General features: G+C 54.0%; 2 protein-coding genes across 3 annotated transcripts in view; both read left to right on the top strand.

Moving 5' to 3' along the window:
* LOC118497666 (carcinoembryonic antigen-related cell adhesion molecule 21-like) overlaps positions 1-20,396 on the top strand; it is an 834,765-nt gene that overhangs the window by 84,392 nt on the left and 729,977 nt on the right. The window lies entirely within an intron of this gene.
* The window catches only part of LOC118497667 (carcinoembryonic antigen-related cell adhesion molecule 1-like), a 746,496-nt gene that overhangs the window by 1,318 nt on the left and 724,782 nt on the right, over positions 1-20,396 (top strand). For both annotated transcript variants that reach the window (XM_036012848.1, XM_036012847.1), the window contains exon 2: positions 17,989-18,342. In XM_036012848.1, the coding sequence (XP_035868741.1) occupies positions 17,989-18,342 (354 nt within the window). The remainder of the gene's footprint in view (positions 1-17,988; positions 18,343-20,396) is intronic.

The following is a 20,396-nucleotide window of genomic DNA, read 5'->3' as shown; positions in this document are numbered from 1 at the left end:
CCACAGAGAGAAGGTCCAATCTGATGGGAGTGACTCAACAGAAAGAGACCAGTCTCAGTCCAGCCCCAACAGACCATGAGCAGCAGCTGCTCTGAGTCCCTGGCAGTCTGTCTGCAGCCACAGCCCCTTCCCCTCTCCACCCCAAGGGCCCAACGTGGTGTGTGTACATCCCTAGACCAACCACTGGCTCAGATCTTTTCTTCTTAGGTGTCCTCAGCTCAGAGGGAGAGATTCTGGTCTGGGGAGTGAAAGGAAATGGAGAATTCATCTGTTTTCACTCCAGAACCAAAGTACCTGCAGTAACAGATTCCGTTCTGGGAATGCCCAGGCCTCCCCCTCAGGTGGCCGATCCACACCTCCCTGCCCTGGACTGAAATCCCTTCTTTGCTTCCTGATGTGTTGGTGTCACTCCCACAGATAAGAAGGGAAGGACTTTGCCTCTCACTCCTCACTCCACACCGGCAACCAGCTCGGGGACCAGCACTCAACTCATCTTTCATGGAAGAGAGAGGAGTCAATGAATGAATGAATGATTCAAAATCTCTTTAGAGACTGGAAACTAAATGCAGAGTCCCTGGAATTCAGACCACAGGAGACAGAATCCCTGCCCACCTCCTCCCCACCTCAGAGATGAGAACCATGTCTTACTTAGACTCTTTGCTGATCTCTAGAGAAACATTGCTTCCTACAATTGGTCTTGGTCCTTGAGGTTTTAATAATAATTGTGACTTATGGGAGAATGTTAACTTCTTTTTAAAAAATCTTTTGGCTTCAATTTTTTATTTGTTTAAAGATTGTATTTATTTGTTTTTAGAGAGGGGAAGGGAGGGAGAAGGAGAGGGAGAGAAACATCAATGTGTGGTTGCCTCTCACATGCCTCCTATGGGGACCTAGCCAGCAACCCAGGCATGTGCCCTGACTGGGAACTGAACCAGCAACCCTTTGGTTTGTAGCTCCATGCTCAATCCACTGAGCCACACCAGCCAGGGCTTAACTTCTTTTTTACATTTCTCTCATACCTAACAAATATAAATGGCCCACAAGGGCCACAACTGTGGCAAATCCATGCCTTTCTCTTTCCTTCACTCACCCCTTCTGCATTTGTACACACCGTCTCCTGCCCCCAGCAGAGGGAGAATGACTTTAATAACCAAGGGCAGATCACAGGGTTCTGCTGCCACTGTCGGGTCCTGCCTGACTCACCCTCCCTCTTTTCTAGATCATTCCTTGGACTCTGCTCTGTCATTTATTGGCTCACTGGCTCATATCAGTCACACTCACCTACAAAGTCCTGACCCACTTTTGGCCCTTGGGCCTGACTGGTCAGCTGACCACCGGCTTGCTCCTGGTCCTTATGTGTTATTTCTGCTCACACCAGACTCCAGGATGTCCTGGGAAGTGGTGCCTCACAGAGACACACCTCAGCTGGGTGGTGGAGGGCTGTGCTGCTGGAAGGGATGGCCCCTGGGGCCAGGCAGTCAGCGGGTCGCTGACTCCAGGTCCTCCGAGTGCTCTGTTCTCTCACAACAAAACCCTGCTGATCTACTGACCCCTGAGAGCATCTGTGCTTTCCCCCAGACATAGGGCTGAAAGCCTTATGTTCTCTGAGTGCTGAGTGCTCAGGTCCTCATGTGTTTATTTTGAGATATGCAAACCCGCCTCATTCTGTTAAGAACCTAAGTTGGCTGAGAGGTGACAGGTGCCAACTCTGATTGCAGAAGCCTTTGAAGGACTCACAGGTGCCACCCAGGGCACTGTTCTCCCTGTTACCTGCACAGCAGACTTACCCACACCTAGCATCACAACCACAACTCCCACCTGAGAGGTCTGATTTGTGCTTTCCTAATCACAGTGATGTTCAGCACCTTTTCATGTGCTTATTGGCCATTTGTGTGTCTTCTTCAGAGAAATGTCTGTTCATGTGCTTTGCCCATTATTTTAATCATGTTACTTGGTTTTGTGGTTGCTGCTGAGTTGTGGGAGCTCTTTGTCTATTCTGGTTATGGACCCCTCCTCCTGCACGCAGTTTGCAAAGCATCTTGCCCGTCCCCTAGGTCACGTTTCACTCTGTCGACTATGTCCTTTGATGAATGTAAGTTTTTCATTTTGACAGAGTCCAATTTCTCTTTTTATGTTTTCACCCATGTTCTTCATGTCAAACTCAAGAAATCATTGCTAAATCCAACATTATAATGCTTCCCCATATATATTCTTCAAAGAATTTTATAGCTTCAGGTTTTATTTTTAGGATTCAGTCTGTTTTGAGTTCATTACTGTTCATGATATAAGAGAGCAGTTCACTTCTATTGTTCCCTTGCACATGTTGTTCAACGTCTTCTGCTGAAAAGATGCAGTATCTCCATTCAGTGGTCTTGGCTCCTTTGCTGAAACCATTTGATCGTGTCTTTTGATGGAGAGAATTTGCATGCCTGTGCCGCTCTATTCTCTGAGCTCTGCAGTAACTTTTGAAATCCAGAAATTTGAGACCTCCAATGTTATTCTTTTTCTTTAAGATCATTGCAACCTTTTGGGATCCCTTGAAAGTCCTCATGAATTCTGGGGTGGATTTTTCTATTTCTGCAAAAAAGTCATTGGGATTTTGACAGGGGTTGTATCAAATATGTAGATAATTGGTGGCTTCCAATCCATGAGTTTGGATGTCTTTCCTTTTTTTTCTTTCTTCTTAACTTTCCTCTGGAAGCGTTTGCTAGTTTCCAGTGTACATGTCTTCTACTTTCTTGGTTAAGTTTATTTCATAGTATTTTAGTCTCTGTGACACCATTGTAAATGGAACTGTTTTTCCTAATTTCATTTTGGGTTTGTTTATTTTGCTGTAAAAAAATGGAAGTGATGCTGAGTGTTGGTTTTGTTTCCTGCAACTTCACTGACATCACCGGTCCTAACAGGTATTCTCCGTGTGGTGACAAGGGCAAAATCTTGGTTTGCACATGTAAGATTATGTCATCTGTTCAAAGTCAACATTCTCCTTCTCTCCAATTTGGATGCCTTTTATTTTATCTTCTTGTTCCAGCCAGAACTTCCAGTATGATCATGAATAATTAGCAAACACAGCATCTGTGTCTTGTTCACAATCTTAGTAACATCCTTGTTACTTCTCCTCAGAGTACTGTGTTCGATGTGGAATTTCCTGTATGGCCTTTGCCATATCAAAGAGTTTCCTTCTTATGCCTACAGTCCCAGTCCTTGGTAAAACAGAACCCCTTCTTGCTACAGCTGTCCTTCACAGTGATATTCAGTCCGCAGACCAGGAAACAATGTCCTGTTCAGACTGAGAAATCCAGTACATGGAACCCGAGCTCTGTCCCCACTCCAGGGGGACTCTGGCATGACAAAGGAAATGCAGGGAGATCCCACATGTGAGTGGTAACACTGAGACGAGAGGCTCTGGACACAGAGCAATCTCCCTGTGTTGTCCTGCTCCGAGTGGGACGAGAAGGGACCGGAGAGCCCAGGTCTCAGGCTGAGACTCTGGGACAGGGTGCAGCCTGAACAAAGGGGCCGTCTCCAGGCAGGTTCTACCCCATCTAGAGACCTCACTCCAGCACCGCCCATCTGGCTGGTACCTCCTGCAGGTAACTGTGTGAACCAGGGACACGAATCTTCTATAGGGACAGGGACCCCCTGGGCTGAGACTCAGTGACAGAGGGCCCCATGCAGGACAAGATCTCTCTCCACAGCAGACTCACCATTGATACGGGATACAGAGAGATGCTCCCAGGCACACCTGCTCCTGGAGACATCCGTCCAGGCAGACTCCTGCTAAGAGTGAACCCCATGTCCAGGGACACTGCACACCCTTCCTGCTGGCATCTGCCCCTCCAAGGTCTCAGATGAAGGGAGAGGCTGTGTATTCTACTGTGGGGAGGTAAGGGGTAACCCAACTCTACAGGTAGGGGGTGACCCAATTCTCCAAGGCCATGGACTCACTGTCACCTCCCCCAATGCCCACAGACAGGGTGGGGCATCAGGGCCCTGAGTGTCCAGTCTACTCTGTCCATCCCTCCCCCCAGTGACTTGGGTCCTGGAGTTGCTTCTGGGTTCCACCCTGAACAAATCTAAACAGTATTTGAGGGTGGGGTTTGTGGCAGTAAAAACACTTGCATTTATTTCTCTCAGGTGATGGAAATGGTGCAGGATCTCAGCGCCCTCTAGTGGATGGTTCCTCCTAGAAGAGGAGTAAACTGGAGGGATTGTTGAGAGGTTAGGGCTGACCTTAGACAAAGGGCACATTCAGGGTCAGAAGAACAGGAATGGAAGATACAATAGAATGGGAAGTGGAGGAAGGCAAGGTCAGGAGAAATGAGAACAGCAGGGCCAGGGAGGCCTCCTGGGAGCGCTGGGGGCAGGACACTCAGCAGGACTCTCTGTATCCTCAACAGGGACCTTTGGGGCTGGTGATTCTGGTTGGGGGCTGGACTGTGTGCTGTGGGAAGATTAGCACCATCCCAAGGCCTCTGCCCACTAGATGCCAGTGGAACTCTCCACCCCACACCCCGAGTGTGAAGAGCATTTCCTCTGACATCACTGTGTGTCCTGGGGAAAGGGGAGAAAAGGTGGGACCATCGCCCCTGGGTGAGAACCACTGGCCTGCACTATCTCCAACATCAACTGACCAAACCACACCCTGCACTTCTCTGTGAGTGAAGAAGGGAGAAACAGACTTCTTCATGATGTAAGAAAAATTAACTTTAATCCACCAGAAGTCCATCTGTCAGTTGCAGGCACATTTAGAGGTGAGAATTGATGTCTGCCTGTGGCTCAGCAGCTGCAGGACTGGGGTGATCACAGATGTGACCTCAGGTCAGAGCGACAGCACTGGGCTGTGCTGCAGGCTGATGAGGGGGATTCTGCAGACACAGGGGAGAGGAGACACATGGCAGATGCACACGCAGCGTCATCACACCGTCTACTCCGATGTCCTTACCGTCTTAGCAGGAGTGAATGCAATGAATGCAGGATCCCTACTGTCATTTGGAAGAACTATGTTATTAAAAAGAATATTTCTTACCCTGGCTGGTGTGGCCCAGTGGGTTGAGCAGCAGCTTGTGAACCGAGGGGTCACTGGTTCGATTCCCCAACAGGACACAGGCCTGGGTTACAGGCCAGGTCCCCAGTTGGGGGCGTGCAAGGGGCAGCTGATCAGTGATTTTCTCACACATTGATATTTTTCTCCCTCCCTTTCTTCCCTACCTCCCCCTTTATCTAAAAAATATATAGAATCTTTTTTAAAAAAAGGACTATTACATCACAGAAGTTTCTCCATATTCTCAGACTCATATGCTGTGCCATCAGACCTTACATAGGAACACCCAAAACGGACTCAGTTGGTGACTAGACAGTGTTGGGTTCGATTCCCACACCTGTGGGCTGACAGCACCCCTCCTCCACCCCCAGGTCCCTCTGAACCACAGGACCTTTGATGCCCCCTCAGGTAGGGGACTGGTGTCAGTGTCGTGTCCTCACCAGTCATCCATCCATTCTCAATTCTGGGCAGACCCTGTTGTCCACTCTTGGCTGTGACATTTAAGTTACCGACCTCTATTTCTGTCCTTCACATATCCCACCATGTGACAGGTCCAGGAGGTGCCCTCTGCACGTGATTTTGAGGGGAAAACAGTTGCCTTCACCCACCTTGAACAGACCTGCATCTCAAGTGCCATCGTCATTACCACCAGCATTTGGACACCTGTCTTTTTCCACAGTAGTCAGTGCTTCCCAGCTCTGGTGAACATGTGACTCTGAGCACAGGGATGAGTGACAGAAACACACAGAGAGAAATCACATCAGTGTTCACAGAAGATGATCTGTGTGAACCTAATAAAGATTAACTTGTAGGAGAATCCACATAAATCGACATCACTCTACTGAGCACAGAGGGCCCCTTGGTATTGCTGGAGCAGGTGCCCAGGTCTGCAGGTCCCACCATCAGAGCAGCACCCACACCTCAGGGCCAGGGAAGCTGCGCTGAGCCCTCAGGCAATGAGATAGGAGCCCAAGGTTTGATGACGATCCCTCTGCTTCCAGAGTCCCACAGTGAGGGCAGGAGGTGGGGTAGGGTGAGACCATTCATATGAAGCCCCAAATAAGAAAAATGCAGGGTCCCTTCCTTAAGCCCAGGTGGCCTCTGAGCAGAAGCCTTGACTCCTGTGTGGGAGGAGGAGACACAACCTGACACCTGCCATCCTCGTCTCTGACCAGCTGCTGCCCAGATGCACCAGCCCAGGGCCCAGACCCTCAGCTGGTTGAGGGCTCCACTCCAGGGTTAGGCCTGACCTGAGTCTACAGCAGGGGACATGGGGGATGGTGCCCACTTTCCACTGAAGACACCCACCTGCTGGGTCCCCTCCAGGAACCTCTGGACACTCAGGTCCCACCTGCTTTCACCTTGCTGGGCCCTCATCTCACTGCCCTGGGTCACGGGCCACCATGGGTCACCTCTACCAGCTCCCACCGACAGGACTACCAGGTCTCCAAACCCCAGTCCTTCCCTGCGGAGCCCACCAAGCAAAGAAGTCTATTTGGAATCACGAGATCTCAGCTCCTCAGCATCTGGCTCTGCACTGCCTGTGGACACTCTGCCCCTCCCACATGGAATCCACTTGGGGCCCCTGACAGAAGATTGGGGGCACTTGTCATCCCATCCAGTCACAGCTGCAGCACCCCCAACCCTGCCCTCCCACCCCTCTCAACACCTCAGTCCCCACCTTTGCCAACCCCAAGGGCACCACACCCAGATGTGGCCTGTGTCCCCATCACCCCCACCCCAGCTCAGACCTCAGCTGCCTTGCACTTTTTCCCTCCTGTGAAGCGAGCACTCCCAGGCCCCTGCCCCAGCCACCAGTGAGGTGATGGTCGTCATGGGGGCTCCGGGCCCATCTGCCTGGATGCTGGGGGCCCAAGGCTTCTGTGAAATCCCTGGAGGTGCCCAGGCAGGACCCCTTTGCACATGAACAACCCTCTTGTGCACTCTGGGGAGACGTTGCTCCTATCAAACCCTTGCCCTCCCCCTGCCTGCCCACTCCTCCCTGCCTTCTCCCTGGGGTGCAGACCTGCCAGGAAGCCTCACCTTCCCCACCTGCCCCATTTGCCCAGGTTGAACATACATATTTGTTCTCATCAACTGTTAAGAGGCTCCTGCTTTATTATCACAGAGATTGTCACATTGTTTCTTGTGTAAACTCACAGAGGAAGACTTTGTTCTGCAGAAGGAATTTCAGCTTTGGACCACATCCCTGGCCTCTGTCCAGGAGGCACCAACAGGTCACCCACAGTCCTGACAACCAAACACACCTGCGGACACTGCCTGACATCACTGGTGAGAAGAATCCATGCAGGTGAGAACCACTGAACTACATCCACACACTCTGTAAGTGTAAGGATAAACTGTGAAGAGGATGAGCTAAAAAATTAGAGACAGACCTTTTGCAGCAGAATGTCATTTAAATAAGGACAGAATAATAACTACAGATCAGAAACCAGGTGAGAGGCCCTGGGACACTCTCCTGTGCGGCCCTTTCCACCTGGAAACACTGTCCGAGTGTCAGGCTCGTGGCTGCTCCTGGTGATGGAGACGGAGACCTCACCTGTGCACACAGCAGCCCCTGCTCTCACGGAGCCCCTTTCTGACAGGGGTGGGGGCACAAGACAAGCAAGTAAACAAATACATCCTTTGTCAGTTGAGGATGTGGGACTTAAAGAAAAATAATTGATTCACTTCTTCTGAGGAGCAGACATTGGCATCTAGTGGAAAATTCCTTGTTATGTCAACAGTCCTGAGCCCTCCCCACGTTCACTGCCTCTCACCCCTCACCACATCCTGGAAGGCCCACCAAGTCCCTGATGGAGCCAAAACACTCCCCAAGCACAGAGACATTTCCTAAAGGTCTCTGAGGGGAGGGGGCGAGAGCAGTGCCTTCCCCTATTGAGGAGACTTATAAATGTTAACATTTATGTCCAGATCTCGTGGCCTTTCCCTGAGGGAGGAGGGACTTCCAGAGAGAGTGGACACTCTGTGACCCTCCCATGGTCACCAGACAAGGATCTGCATAACGAGGACCCTTCCCTCATTGGCTCTTTTCCTGCTCATGGGACTTTGCTCTTCGCAGAAATTCACCTGAAACTCCAGGCCTGTTCTTCCCCGGGGCACACGGGGAAAGTCTTCTGTCTGAGTCAGCCCGACCCCCATCCCTGCTTCCTGGGGGAGAGGAGCTGCGGTGGGGACCCTACTGACAGGGAAGGATGAGAGTCCCAGGAGCCCCTGTCCAGCCAGGAAGGCGCTGGGCTGTCCTCACTCTGCCCCTGGAACTCAGGACCTCGGACAGCTCCCAGCCTTTCTCCCTTTGCATGTGCTGGTAGGGGCCCAGGAAACACAATGTGGGGCAGCTGCTGCCCCCACAAGTATGAGCAAGGAAGGAGCAACCACGGTGCTGGGCACCTGATGGGGTAACTTCTCAGCCCCTCCCCAGGGTGCTGAGCCCCCTGCCCCCTGCAGCCCAGGCTCTGGGGGAAAGACCCACAGAACAGGTCAGCTCTTCAGAAAAGCCACCATGTGGTCATCTCACTGTGCCCCCGACCTCCCGCTCCCCTGCTCCTTGTCACCCCAAGTCCACACACCCTGCACCCTCACGACTCTTGCTCCATCACCACCTGCTCTTCGCATGGGTGTGGCCCAGCTGGTTGGGCATCACCCACAAAGGGAAAGGTCGCCAGATCCCTTCTCAGTCGGGGCTCACGCCCAGGGTGCAGGGTCAGTGTCTGGCTGGGGTGTGTGCGAGAGACAACCGAGTAATGCTTCTCTCTCATGCCAGATTTTTATTTCCTTGCTTTCTCCCCCACTTTCCCTCTCTCTAAAAATAAATTAATTAAATTAAATTTTTAAAGACTTGCTCTTGCCCCCCTGTGTCGACACACACAGCCCCCACCTGAAATGCCCTCTCCCCTTTCTCCACGAACCTGCTTTTCCTGCTTCTTTGCAGCCCCCTCACTGGTCATCCTGCCACAAGGTCCCCCAACCCCCACAGGGGACACCGTGGGCCCCTCTGAACTCCCACCTCTGACCCTTCCTCTGTGCTGTGACCCACCCAGGAGCACTTTCCTGTGCTCGTGTCATGCGCCCTGTGGATCCCTGAGTCCCCGAGAGACAGGCAGGATGAGACCGCTGTGCTCCTCTGTGGCCCCATCGCTGCTCCACAGGCCCCGGCCCAGGAAAGTGGTTGTGCGTGTCAGAGAGTGAACATGGGGAGGAGAGGGGGTAAATGGGGGACACACTTCTGCTCCAGCAACTACTATGCACTGGCCAAGGGTGTGGAGAAATACACATTTACACAAACTCACTGTGTACTAGTGCAAGTTTTTACACAGTAATGTATGGGTTTCTCTCCTAAATGTTTGATTGTTTTAAAGTAAAATTCACATAACCTGAAATTCATTGTTTTTTTAGCCATTTTAAAGTCTGGGGCCAGAGGAATGTGGTCCATCTGGTTACCAGAGTTCTGTGTTGCAGGATAGACTCAGGGTGACAGGGTCCTGCCCTGAGGGTCACTGCAGGTGAAAGGTCGAAACCCATCTCTGCCCAGGGTTGCTGTCCACAGCACTAATCCCAGCCCTGGTGAGTTGCCTGGTCCCAGGGCTACCTGAGGGTACAGGTCCCCTTGTGTCACCCAGAGGGTGATACGGGGGGACACATGGTGTATGTCACACCCTTACACCCACCCATCCCCTGTCCCCCTCACACACACACACACACACACACACACACACACACACACAGGGCACTGCTAGACTCACTGATCCACAAATGTCCTCCAGTGCCCTGATCGTGAAGTGACTTTAGGAGGAGACTGACCACCATCCTTCAACAGAACAATAGATGTGTCTTTGCCGGAACAGTGATCCTGCCCCAGGAGAAGTGACGTCTGTCTCCGTGTGCACCTCCTGGGAGAGCTGAGCTGAGGGACACGTGTCCTGTCTGCATGCGGCCGGGGGCAGTCTGCTCTACGTGCAGACGCGGCAGAGCTCCTGCTCCTTGCTCTCTCCCCACAGGTGAACAAGCCCAGGGAGCCTCAGCACTTCCTCCCGGCTGGGCCACCATGGGCACCGGGACTCGGGTCCAGGCTGGGCTCACTCTGACACGGACCCTTGGGTATCTCTGTTCCCAGAAGCCTGTGGGGCCTTTTTCCTACCAGGATCCCCTCCATCTGCCTCCTCCTTAGCTTGGGGGTACACAAGGGGGCTCCCTCCTCTGCTAAGGGGTCTCCCTTCTTGTCCTCCTCCCTCATCCCCAGGTCCATGATGCTTTCCCGCTCACATGTAAAGAGGGTGACTTTCCACTGGGCCTTGGACTAAGGCAGCCCTAGCCACCAGCACATCCCCAAACCCAGTTCAGTAAGCAGCTGACAGTGAGGGCCCCAAGGACACCCACGTCCTCTGTCCCCGACCTCCATGCACTGTGACCCCTGTCACCTGGGCCAGGCTCCCTTCAGGTCCAGAGCTTCTGCACAAAGGCCCCACACTTCCTGAAAGGCATAGGAAGTGTGGGGCCCAAGGGAAACAGACACACCCAGAGAGTGGACCCTCCAGGCTGACCTTGCCAGGCTGACCAGAGAGCCATGTCCATGGGCAGCTCCTCACCTGGCCCACTCTCATCAGCCACCCCAGGAGCACCTAGGACTCTGGGATCTGTGGGCTGGGGTGCCTCAAGGACTTCTCAGAGAAAGGTACCTCCAAGTCCTCCCCCACGCAGCTCACCAGGGCACTGCTAAGCCTTACGTCTGTACCTGTTTCTCTGACAGAACCAGGAGGCCTGTGCAGCAGAGAATAAACCACTGATTCAGGGAGGGTGGAAGGGATTCAGGGAGGTTGACTTGATGGTGTGGGTTTATCATTTTAGACCTGCTCACCTGCCTGGGAGAGTCTGGAGGGCGCACCCTTCACCATGACCAGGAGCTGTGAGTGTGTGTGGGAGCCCAGCACCTGGAAGAGCTGAGTGACGGCTGTTCTCCGTCAGGCCAGAAATTACACTGGGAACTGTGGCCACTGACTGGGAAACCTAAATTTGAGGGGGCACCTGGGTCCTGAGGTAGCAGGGCTAAGAGGCAGCACCTAATGACCAAAGGCAGGTGGGCCGTGGTCACTGTGAGGGACAGCAGGTCAGAGCAGTAACCAGAATGGTCTGACTCCCAGACACCAGGGGCTTTGGCTCATTGAGCCTGGTGTTCCTGGAATGAGAGAGATCAGAAGTCTGCTAAATTCTCTCTCGATCTGTATAAGCAGAAGAGTCCTAGGTCAGTGCACAGAAGTCTAACGTGAATGGTAGGAACAGAGTGTGGGGACCCCTCAATCAGTTCCCAGACGTGGGCTCGTTTTCAGACCTAGAGCCCTTGAATGAAGGGAAGACTGGCCCTGGCTTCTGTGGCTCAGAGATTGAGCACCAGCCTGAGAACCAAAAGGTCCCCAGTTCAATTCCCAGTCAGGGCACATGCCTGGGTTGGGGGCCAGGTGGGGTTGGGGGAATGTGAGAGACAGCCAATCGATGTCTCTCTCACACACCAGTGTTTCCCTCCCTCTCTCTTCCCCCCTCTCTCTGCAAATAAATACATAAACCCTTTTTGAGAAAAGGAAGACTGGGTCCCCTGGAGGAAAGACCTCAGTACACTACCTGAAATTTATATTGTTATTCTTTCTTCCAGTCTTTCCCAAAGAGACTTTACCAGGGTGTCAGTGCACTGGGGAAAAGAAGCAATCTGGCCTTTAGGAACCACTGGGCACTGGCTCTGAACTGACACTGACTGCAAGACACCTAAGGTGACACAGTGGCCCCCAGTCGGACTAGGAGCTCATGGAGGTCAGGCAAGCAATGGGATTTCAGCTCAGGCTCATCTCCCAGGGGGCCAAGCAGGTCCCCACACCCACCCTGTGGTGAATTCCCCAGGTCTGGAGTGGGTACCTGGAAAATGTGTCCCCCACAGCTGGCAGAATCCCTGTATTGGTCCCTGACCTGTGGGGTGAGGGCTGTTATGGTGGCAAAGGCCAGTGGAGACCACTAGAATGGCCTCTGCCAGGGAAAATATAATCCAAGTGCAACCCACCAGTCCTGGTGGGAGTGCCCAGAACAGGAGCATTTTGCTCTTATTGGAAGAGACGCCTACTCTAGGCATAGACTTGCCTTCCCTGCACACGTGCTGCTGCTGGAGCTGCCATCCACTGACCACAGGGCCTGTCCTGCACCTCGGTTCCCCACAGGGCACTGCTCTGACCAGGGCCTCACCTCACAGCACATGGAACACAGCAGTGGGCTCCTGCCCATGGAGGCCAATGGCCTCACCATCCTCAAACAGCTGGCTTCACAGGAAAGTGAAATGGCCTTTTGGAAACTCAGTGACAGCGCCAGCTAGGTGACTGTACCTGGCAGGGCTGGGGGAAGGTACTCCAGGAAAACACATATGCTCTGAATAGGTGATGCTGCTTCTCCCAGAGCCAGGAATCACAGGTCCAGGGATCAGCAGGAGGAATAGGACAGACACCACTCATTCTTACCTCTAACAATCCACTAGCACATGCCCTGGCCCCTGTGCCCGAGACACCATGCTCTGCTGGCCTAGAGGGATCAGTTCTGGTAAATGAGAGAGGCTTGCACCAGAAACACAGCAGTGACTCCATGGACACATCAGGGCCCCTGGCTCTTCAGCTCTCCAGACAGTGCAGCACCTTGGAGAGCGCCAGTTCCAGCTCCCTCCTTCCTCCCTCACTGGGGTCAGGGCTCAGAGCAATGACAGGCTGCTGAGCACAGAGATGGTGAGGGGGCAGCAACCACAAGGACAGCTGCCTGGATTGGGAACAGGGGAGGCACTGGCTGAGGCTGCTCACAGAGCCCAGGGAGAAGGAGTGCAGGACAGAACCCCCAGGAAGGGGGAGGGGGAGGAGAGGCACACAAGCATCAGGGGTTCTGCCTGGGCCCTGGGTGGGACTGTGTGTGGGAGGCAGGCTCAGCACCAGGACTTCACCCTCACAGCCCATGAGACACAGAGCTCCAACCACAGCCCCAGATCAATGTGGACCCAACTCCTGGCAGCTCAGCCATGGGCACAGGGCATGTGTGAGCCCAGGTCATGGTTAACAGCACAAGAAGCAGCTCCACTCACCCAATCAGGACCACAGAGAAGTGTGTGGTGCTGTGTGTCCCCAGAACCAGGGTCCCTGTCCTGGGCGCCAGGCCCTGGGAGTGAGAAGGGACCATGACTCATCATCCTGTCCCCTCTGCTCCCCTGACACAGTCCTCCCCCTCCTGACACCCCTGGTTCCTGCTCCTCCTTCTCCCCACACACCCACCACCCAGCACCCCAGCCACACACCACTCCACCCAGAGGCACCCTCAGTGTAGCCTGCTGGAGACAAACACAAATGGATACACATTCCTGGAACTGTGAGCCTGGTACCATCTCTCTGAGGGAAGAGGCAGGGCCAATGTACTTACAGGAACAGAGACTAGGTCATGGACCCAAAGCATGAACATGATATACTTGACCCATATGAAATGGTACGTCTGGAGCACGCATGTGAGTCTCAGCTGGTCTGATGTCAAATAAACCTGGTGACTGCTACACTTCCATCCCTGTCCACCAGGGGGCAGAAGAGATACTCCACAGCTGGGAGCCACCCCAGAGTGCTACTGATGCACCACCCCGTGCCCCAATCAGCAGCACCCACAGCCCAGCAGAGTCTGAGACCCTCACCAGCATTACTCTGTCCACAATCCTTTTCACTTTCCATTCTCCCCACAAGGATTCTGTCAGCTCCTGCATCCAGCCAGGTGTCTCCCCAGAAAAGGCTGGCCCTCTGCAGGCAGCTGCTCCCAACACACCCTCCACCTCCTTCCAGGGGTGAATGCTCACTCATGCGTCAGTCACAGACAAAAGGCCACCTTCTCAGAAGGGCTCTCTGAGATCCCCAGACCAGCTGAGACTCACATGCATGCTCCAGACGTACCAGACACTTCCCTTCACAGTCTCTCAATAATTGACTCCTTCCTTCCATATTTTCAGTGAGTGACAATTTCTCTGTTACAAAGTAACCTTCATGAGCACAGGGCCCCTATGTTCTCTTCTCTGTGCAGTTCCCAGGGCCCAACACAGGGCCTGACATGTCACAGAAGCTCAGTAAATGCCCATTAAATGGATGAGGAAACCACAGATCAGACACCTGTCACCCGTGTGACACCTGGGGTCAGAGCATGTTCCTTAGACACCAAGTCCCTGGTGACAGCATGGGAAAAAGCCACCAACTGCCCACGGCTGTCACAGGGACAGGCCTGTCCTCCTTGTAGAGTCACCACGGAGGACAGGGACCTCCTGACAGAGAGGGGCTGGAACCCCCTTATTCCCGGAAAACCACAGCCCTCCCCACCTCCACCCTGTGAGTGACGTCTCCTGAGGAGGGGGCGGGGCAGCAGCCTGAGTCCTTCTCTCCTCAAAGAGACCTGACAGGGCCCAAACCCTGGGCTCTCCACCCGGTGAGTCACCACCAGGGAAGGGGGGAGTCCGTCCTGACCACAGAAGAACCAGGGGTGACTTCCCCTCCACAAGGTCCCTGGTCCAGGGGGACACTCACCTGTGGTCCCCAGCAGACATCTCACCAGCCAGCCCATGGTGTCCTGGCGAACAAGGGGCACTCACCGTGCATGATGGGACAGGAGGACCAGGATCTGCTGTTGCTTCTAATGCAGAGGGGCTGAGGGTTCCACAGGGCCTCCCCACCCCCTGCCCGAGTCTCCATGTGGAGCTGCTCCAGCTCCTGGGCCTGTGGGGATCCCAGAGCAGATGACAGGCAGGGACACTGATGACTTGTGGTGGGGACACACAGGGCCATCTCTGTGGACCAGCCCCCAGGCTTGAGCCTGCTCCTGAAACACTCAGGAGACCCCTCACCTGGCCCTTCCTTTGAAACCTCAGGGACAAAGAGCTCCTTCTGAGACAACACATGCCCCTGGGGGACAGTTTTCCTGACACTGGGTCAGGATCCCTCTGAACAACTCCTGTCTCCCACTGGAATCATTCGGCCCTGGGATGGACTCAGAAGGCCTGGGGATCACAGTGACCAGGAACTGGGGTGACTGGCCACTCAGCCTAGTGGTGAGAATCCACCTCTGCCCAGGGCTCAGTGTCAGCTCCCACCCTCTGGAGCCTGGTCAGCATCCCTGGTGAAGTTCTGACATGGGCCTCGTCTCCATGCCCTCTAGGGGGCGACATTGAGACACACAGAAAACACAGGAACCTCACACAAGAACCTGGCTTTGGCTAAGGATGTAGGCAAAGAGCCTGATTTCCATACCTCAGACCTGTCTGGGCCCCTCCCACACGCCTGCTCTGTCCCACCCCCTCCTTCTGGGGTCTGGGAGCACCTGCTCTGCCAGGGGTCCCTGTGCTGCCACCCACTCCCTTCCTAGCACCACCTGTGGGCAAGGTTGGGTGACCACAGGCAAGTCCCCAGGCAGAGGACAGAGGCTGTCCCCATGGTCAGGGAGCGCATGGACAGGCTCAGTCAACAGGCACAGAGAGAGAGGGTCTCCCTGAAATTGTCCCCTGAGGACCAGGGAGCACACAGCCACCAGACCGCCCACCACCATCTTTATTGCCAGGACACGCAGGACACCTCTCCCTTCACACCTGGGAACTTCAGGTCCTTCTGAGACACCCAGTCCTGGGTCTCTGTCCTTAGAAGCAGAAACCACACTGGTGACACCTGAAGACAGAGGGTGGGTCCCCTCACCAGTCATCACCCAGCTTGACCCTTTCTCACCCCAGAGTCACCTCTGTGACCTTCCTACTGGGAGGTCACCCACCTCCCCAGAGCATCTGAGAACCTGGGGGGACCTGGTGCCTAGATGGGTTTAGTGTCACAGACAGAAGCAATCCCCAGGTTAAGGGACCCTGAGGTTCTCTGTATGGTGCTGACAGACCCCAAACCAGGACACAGCAGAGACCAGCACTGGGGAGAGAGGGTTGTCCTCAGGGAAGGATTAGGGTGAGCTATTGGAATGTGCTCCTGGGCTCCTGTGATTTTTTAATGAACAAGTTTAGATGTTTACAAGAAATGTCAAATGAAACCTTCCGATGGATTTATTAACAATCACTGGATTCTCACTTCTGTGTTTTGTTCACTGCTGTATGTGCAGTTTCTTAAAAGGACTCAAGAGAGCAGAGTAAGTTCATTAAATATTTGGTAAATGAAAGAAAGTGAGCTCCACAAGCCAGCAAGATCAAGCTCCCCTGAGAGCTTGTCAGATGCAGAGTCTCTGGCCCACTGCACCCCTGCAGAGCCAGGGTCTGCATTTGTAAAGGGACCTGCGGACCTTCCCAGGGCACAAGAGAGGGGGAGGGGCTGCCAGACCCCCACCTCCTGGGGTCTCAGTCAGGCTGGGCTTCCATGTTAGGCGGGAAGCTGGGAAGCAGGGAAACAGCATTTCTATGGAGTCACCTGGCATCACAATCTTCACCAAGTTCCACAGATAAATCTATGAACAGCGGGGTGACATCCTGTGACAAGAATTCCTGATGTCACCTCAGGACTCCTTTTCTAAAAGAGAAAAAAAACGTTAGGAATAAAAAGCCTAAGGTGACGCTACCTTGCACCCAACGTGCAGCCTTGGGGAACGCCCCTCCCGCTGTCCCAGGCTTGTGCGGGTCCACACAGGTCGTGCCTGTGCACGCACGAGGATTGCGGGTGGAAGGGTGGAGAACCACTTCGGAAAAAGGCAGAGAGGCCTCAGCAGGTCCCAGTGTCTAAAATCTAGACGGAACAAGAAGGGAAGAAAGGAAACAGGGGAGGCGGGAATGGGGCGGGGGGGGGGGGGGGGGGGGTCCCCGGGCAGAGACTCCACCCCAACCACATGACTGGGGAGCGCCACGGAACCCCCGAGCAGGCTCGTCACGGCTGGAGAAAGAGGGCAGGTCGCACACTTCGGGACAGCGGAGCCCGTGTGATTTTGGACTTCTGGAATCCAAGCTCCTGTCACAGAGGGAGGGACAGAGCAGACAGCAGACGCCAATGGAGCCCCAGTCAGCCCCTGCCCGCAGAGGACGGGTCCCCCAGCAGGGGCTCCTGCTGGCCAGTAAGGAAGGGCAATCCCTGGGGTAGACGGGAGGATGGGGACAGAGACTGGCTGGGTCCCCTGGGGAAAACAGGGGTGTGAGAGGGCACAGAGGGCTTCTGTTGAGACCTCAGGGGAGAGGACAGGGGAGCAGAGTAGGATGGGGGAGGGGCTCAGCAACAGGGAAATCTCATGATCTGAAGGTGGTGAGAGGCAGGAAAACTTCCAATACATTTTAAAAGTTATTCATCACTGAGAAGCAATTTCTGAATACTTATGATAATAATGACAATTTATGTCAGGGTGACACAAGAACAACTTAACCAGGGCACAACAGTTTTTTTAACCATAAGCCTCATAAATGGGTAAATACACCCCAAGAGGGGCAGGACCCTGGGATCACTTCCTCATTGCCCCACAGGTACCTGCAGCCTGTTGCAGACACTGGGGGTGCAACAGGGTCAGACAAGCCCCTGCCCCCATGGAGCTCACGCTCTACGGGGAGGAGACAGACAAGGAAAGATCTAGGTGTGAGGTCAGGTACCCCTAAGTGCCACAAAAGGAAAAGAGCCAGGGCAAGCCAGAAAGTGAAGACAGAGGGTCATTAAAGGAGGTCGTCAGTGAAGGTGCCCCTTGGATGCCCCTGAGTGTCAGCAGGGGTCTGAGGGCAGTGAGGGGGTGAGCTGGGCAGTATCTGGAGAAAAGCATTCGAAATAGAGGAAACAAGTTGAGAGGTGCTGAAGTAATGGCGGCCTTGACCGTGGGAGACACACTCACACACACACTAAAGCTGAGATGAAGACACCTGCCCAGGACCCTGGGCCTCGTCTTTCCCTCCCAACACATAGACCCAAATACAGATTGATTTCTCTCTTTCCTCCTAGTCTCACTGTTAACCTTCTGGAGCCCGCCCAGCACTGCCCGACTCACTGTTGCATCAGTCAATGCTGCTGAAGGGAAGGGTGCGCTTCTCCTTGTCCTCAACCTGCCTGAGAATCCTGCAGGTTATTCCTGGTTCAGAGGGGAAAGTGTGGATAGCAGCCGTGGAATTGGAGCATTTTTAATAGAGACTCAAAAATTTACCCCTGGGCCTGCACACAGCGGTCGAGAGACAATATACCCCAATGGATCCCTGCTGTTCCAAAAGGTCGCCCTGAACGACACAGGACACTACACCATAGTTGTCACAAAAAAGGATTTTCTGACTGAAAAAGCAACTGGCCAGCTCACTGTATATCGTAAGTGATTGCTCTCTGCCCTCTAGGTGTCAGGTGGGGTGAATTCTCCTCACACACAGGACTGACAGCCCTGGACTCAGCCTCTGTCCCCCTCTGCATCACATCCCAGGCTGGGCATTTAGCGCAGGACACACACGGTGGGGACAGACTTCCTAAGATCAGAGTTCCCCTCCCGGATTCCAGCCCTGCATACATTCACCACAGAGTACCAGTCTGATGGGAGTAACTCAGCAGAAAGAGACCAGTCTCAGTCCAGCTTCCTGGACCTCTCCCCATGACCATGACCCTGAGAAAGACCCTGCAGAGCTCAGACAGGGCCTGACCTGAGGGAGCACTTCGGGAACCTCACAGAGCTCAAAGTGGCAATCCCTCCACAGACCCTGTCCTAGGGACCCTGGGGAGCCTGGGTCAGGCTGGGTTTGGTCTGTGGGCAGGGCTGACTGGGAGCCACAATATCCCAGAGGCCTCAGTCACAAGGATCTTAACCTGGCCACCAGCCAGGGCTCAGCTTCCACAGCAACCTCTGGTTACAAGTGGAGCCTGGCCCTTCACCTGAGACTATGAATGGAGAGCACCTGTGGACAAGATCCCCAGGCCATTAGCTACCTGCCCTGGGGGACATAGGAGACTCCAGAGGAAGGTCAGGGTCCCCAGGGAGCAAGAGAGAAGATGCTGCTTGCAGCCCCTCATTCACCAGAGGTCAGAACAGGGCGTCCTCTGTCAGGGACACAGACTGTAATAGAGGCTGTTAGCTGGAGCAGCTCCTCTGTTCCAAGCTTTAGGTCAGGAAATTGGGAGAGATTTAAGGGTCATCCACAGACAACCTGGCAAGCCTGAGACCACTCACCATCTACCCTGTTTTATTCAGGGGAACTGAGTTACAGGGGCACATTCACACAGAGTCACACACACCAGGACTGTCCAGTCTGAGTCACGCCAAGACCTGTCTGCAGTCCCAGCCCATCCTCCCCTCCACTCCAAGGGCCTGTCGCATGCATACAGACCCTGACACCAGCTGCTGGTTCAGATCTGCTCTTCTTAGGCATCCTCAGCTCAGAGGGAAAGATTCTGGCCTGGGGAGTGAAAGGAAATGGAGAATTAACCTGTTTTCACTCCAGAACCAAAGTACCTGCAGTGACAATCAGAGTCAGTGCTGGGAATGCCCAGGCCTCCCCCTCAAGTGGCCGATCCACACCTCCCTGCCCTGGACTGAAATCCCTTCTTTGCTTCCTGATATGTTGGTGTCACCCCCACTGGATGTGAAGGGAAGGACTTTGCCTCACTCCTCACTCCACCCTGCAACTAGCTAAGACACCAACATGTAACAAATATCCAGTTGATTCTGATGAAGAAGGAACTTTGGTGAATGAGTAAATGAATGAATGATAATCTCTATAGAGAATGAGACCTGGATGCAGAATTGTAAGAGACTTTGGTCACACATTTTCCCTGTCCCACCAGAGGCTGAGACCCATGTTCTATCCCCCTGACCACCTTCCCCAAAAGCCCCCACCCCCAGGGGCCAAGTCTCACAGTGACTGTGGGGCTGCCCAGCTGCAGGAGGGCTTTCCTGGCTGCACAAGTCCAGCCCTGGGGCAGCCCTGGGCTCTTGGTCCCTGGGGTCCTTGAAGTCACCTGTAACCCTCACTGCTCACCAAAGACATTTCTGGCTCTCTCTGCTCCTTCCATGTCCCTCATCTGCCTCCTCCTCTCTCCAGCCCCCATGCCCTCCTCCACCCTGCAGGCTCCCTGGATTCTCCCACTAGCACCTGTGCCCAGGCCCACCCTCCTGGGCAACAGGAAAGGACACAGAAGTCAGTCAGAGCAGCAGCCCCGGCTCCATCAGGAGCCAGGTTCCCAGGTCACCAGGAGAAAGAGCCTCTGCTGGGCCCCATCCAGGGTCCCTCCCTCCCTCATGCCAAGAACAGGAACAGGCCACCTGACAGGAACATGTAGCCCATTGATCTACTCTCTGTATAACTCAGCCAGGGAATCAAAGGAAGAAGGACAGGTCTCAGTCCCCAAAAGCTCACAGGATCACTTCACCCCTGACT

This window comes from Phyllostomus discolor, chromosome 12 (assembly GCF_004126475.2).
Source record: "Phyllostomus discolor isolate MPI-MPIP mPhyDis1 chromosome 12, mPhyDis1.pri.v3, whole genome shotgun sequence".
Classification (NCBI taxonomy): domain Eukaryota; kingdom Metazoa; phylum Chordata; class Mammalia; order Chiroptera; family Phyllostomidae; genus Phyllostomus; species Phyllostomus discolor.
The sequence above is the reverse complement of the archived record's forward strand: the minus strand, read 5'-3'. Positions and strand labels throughout refer to the sequence as shown.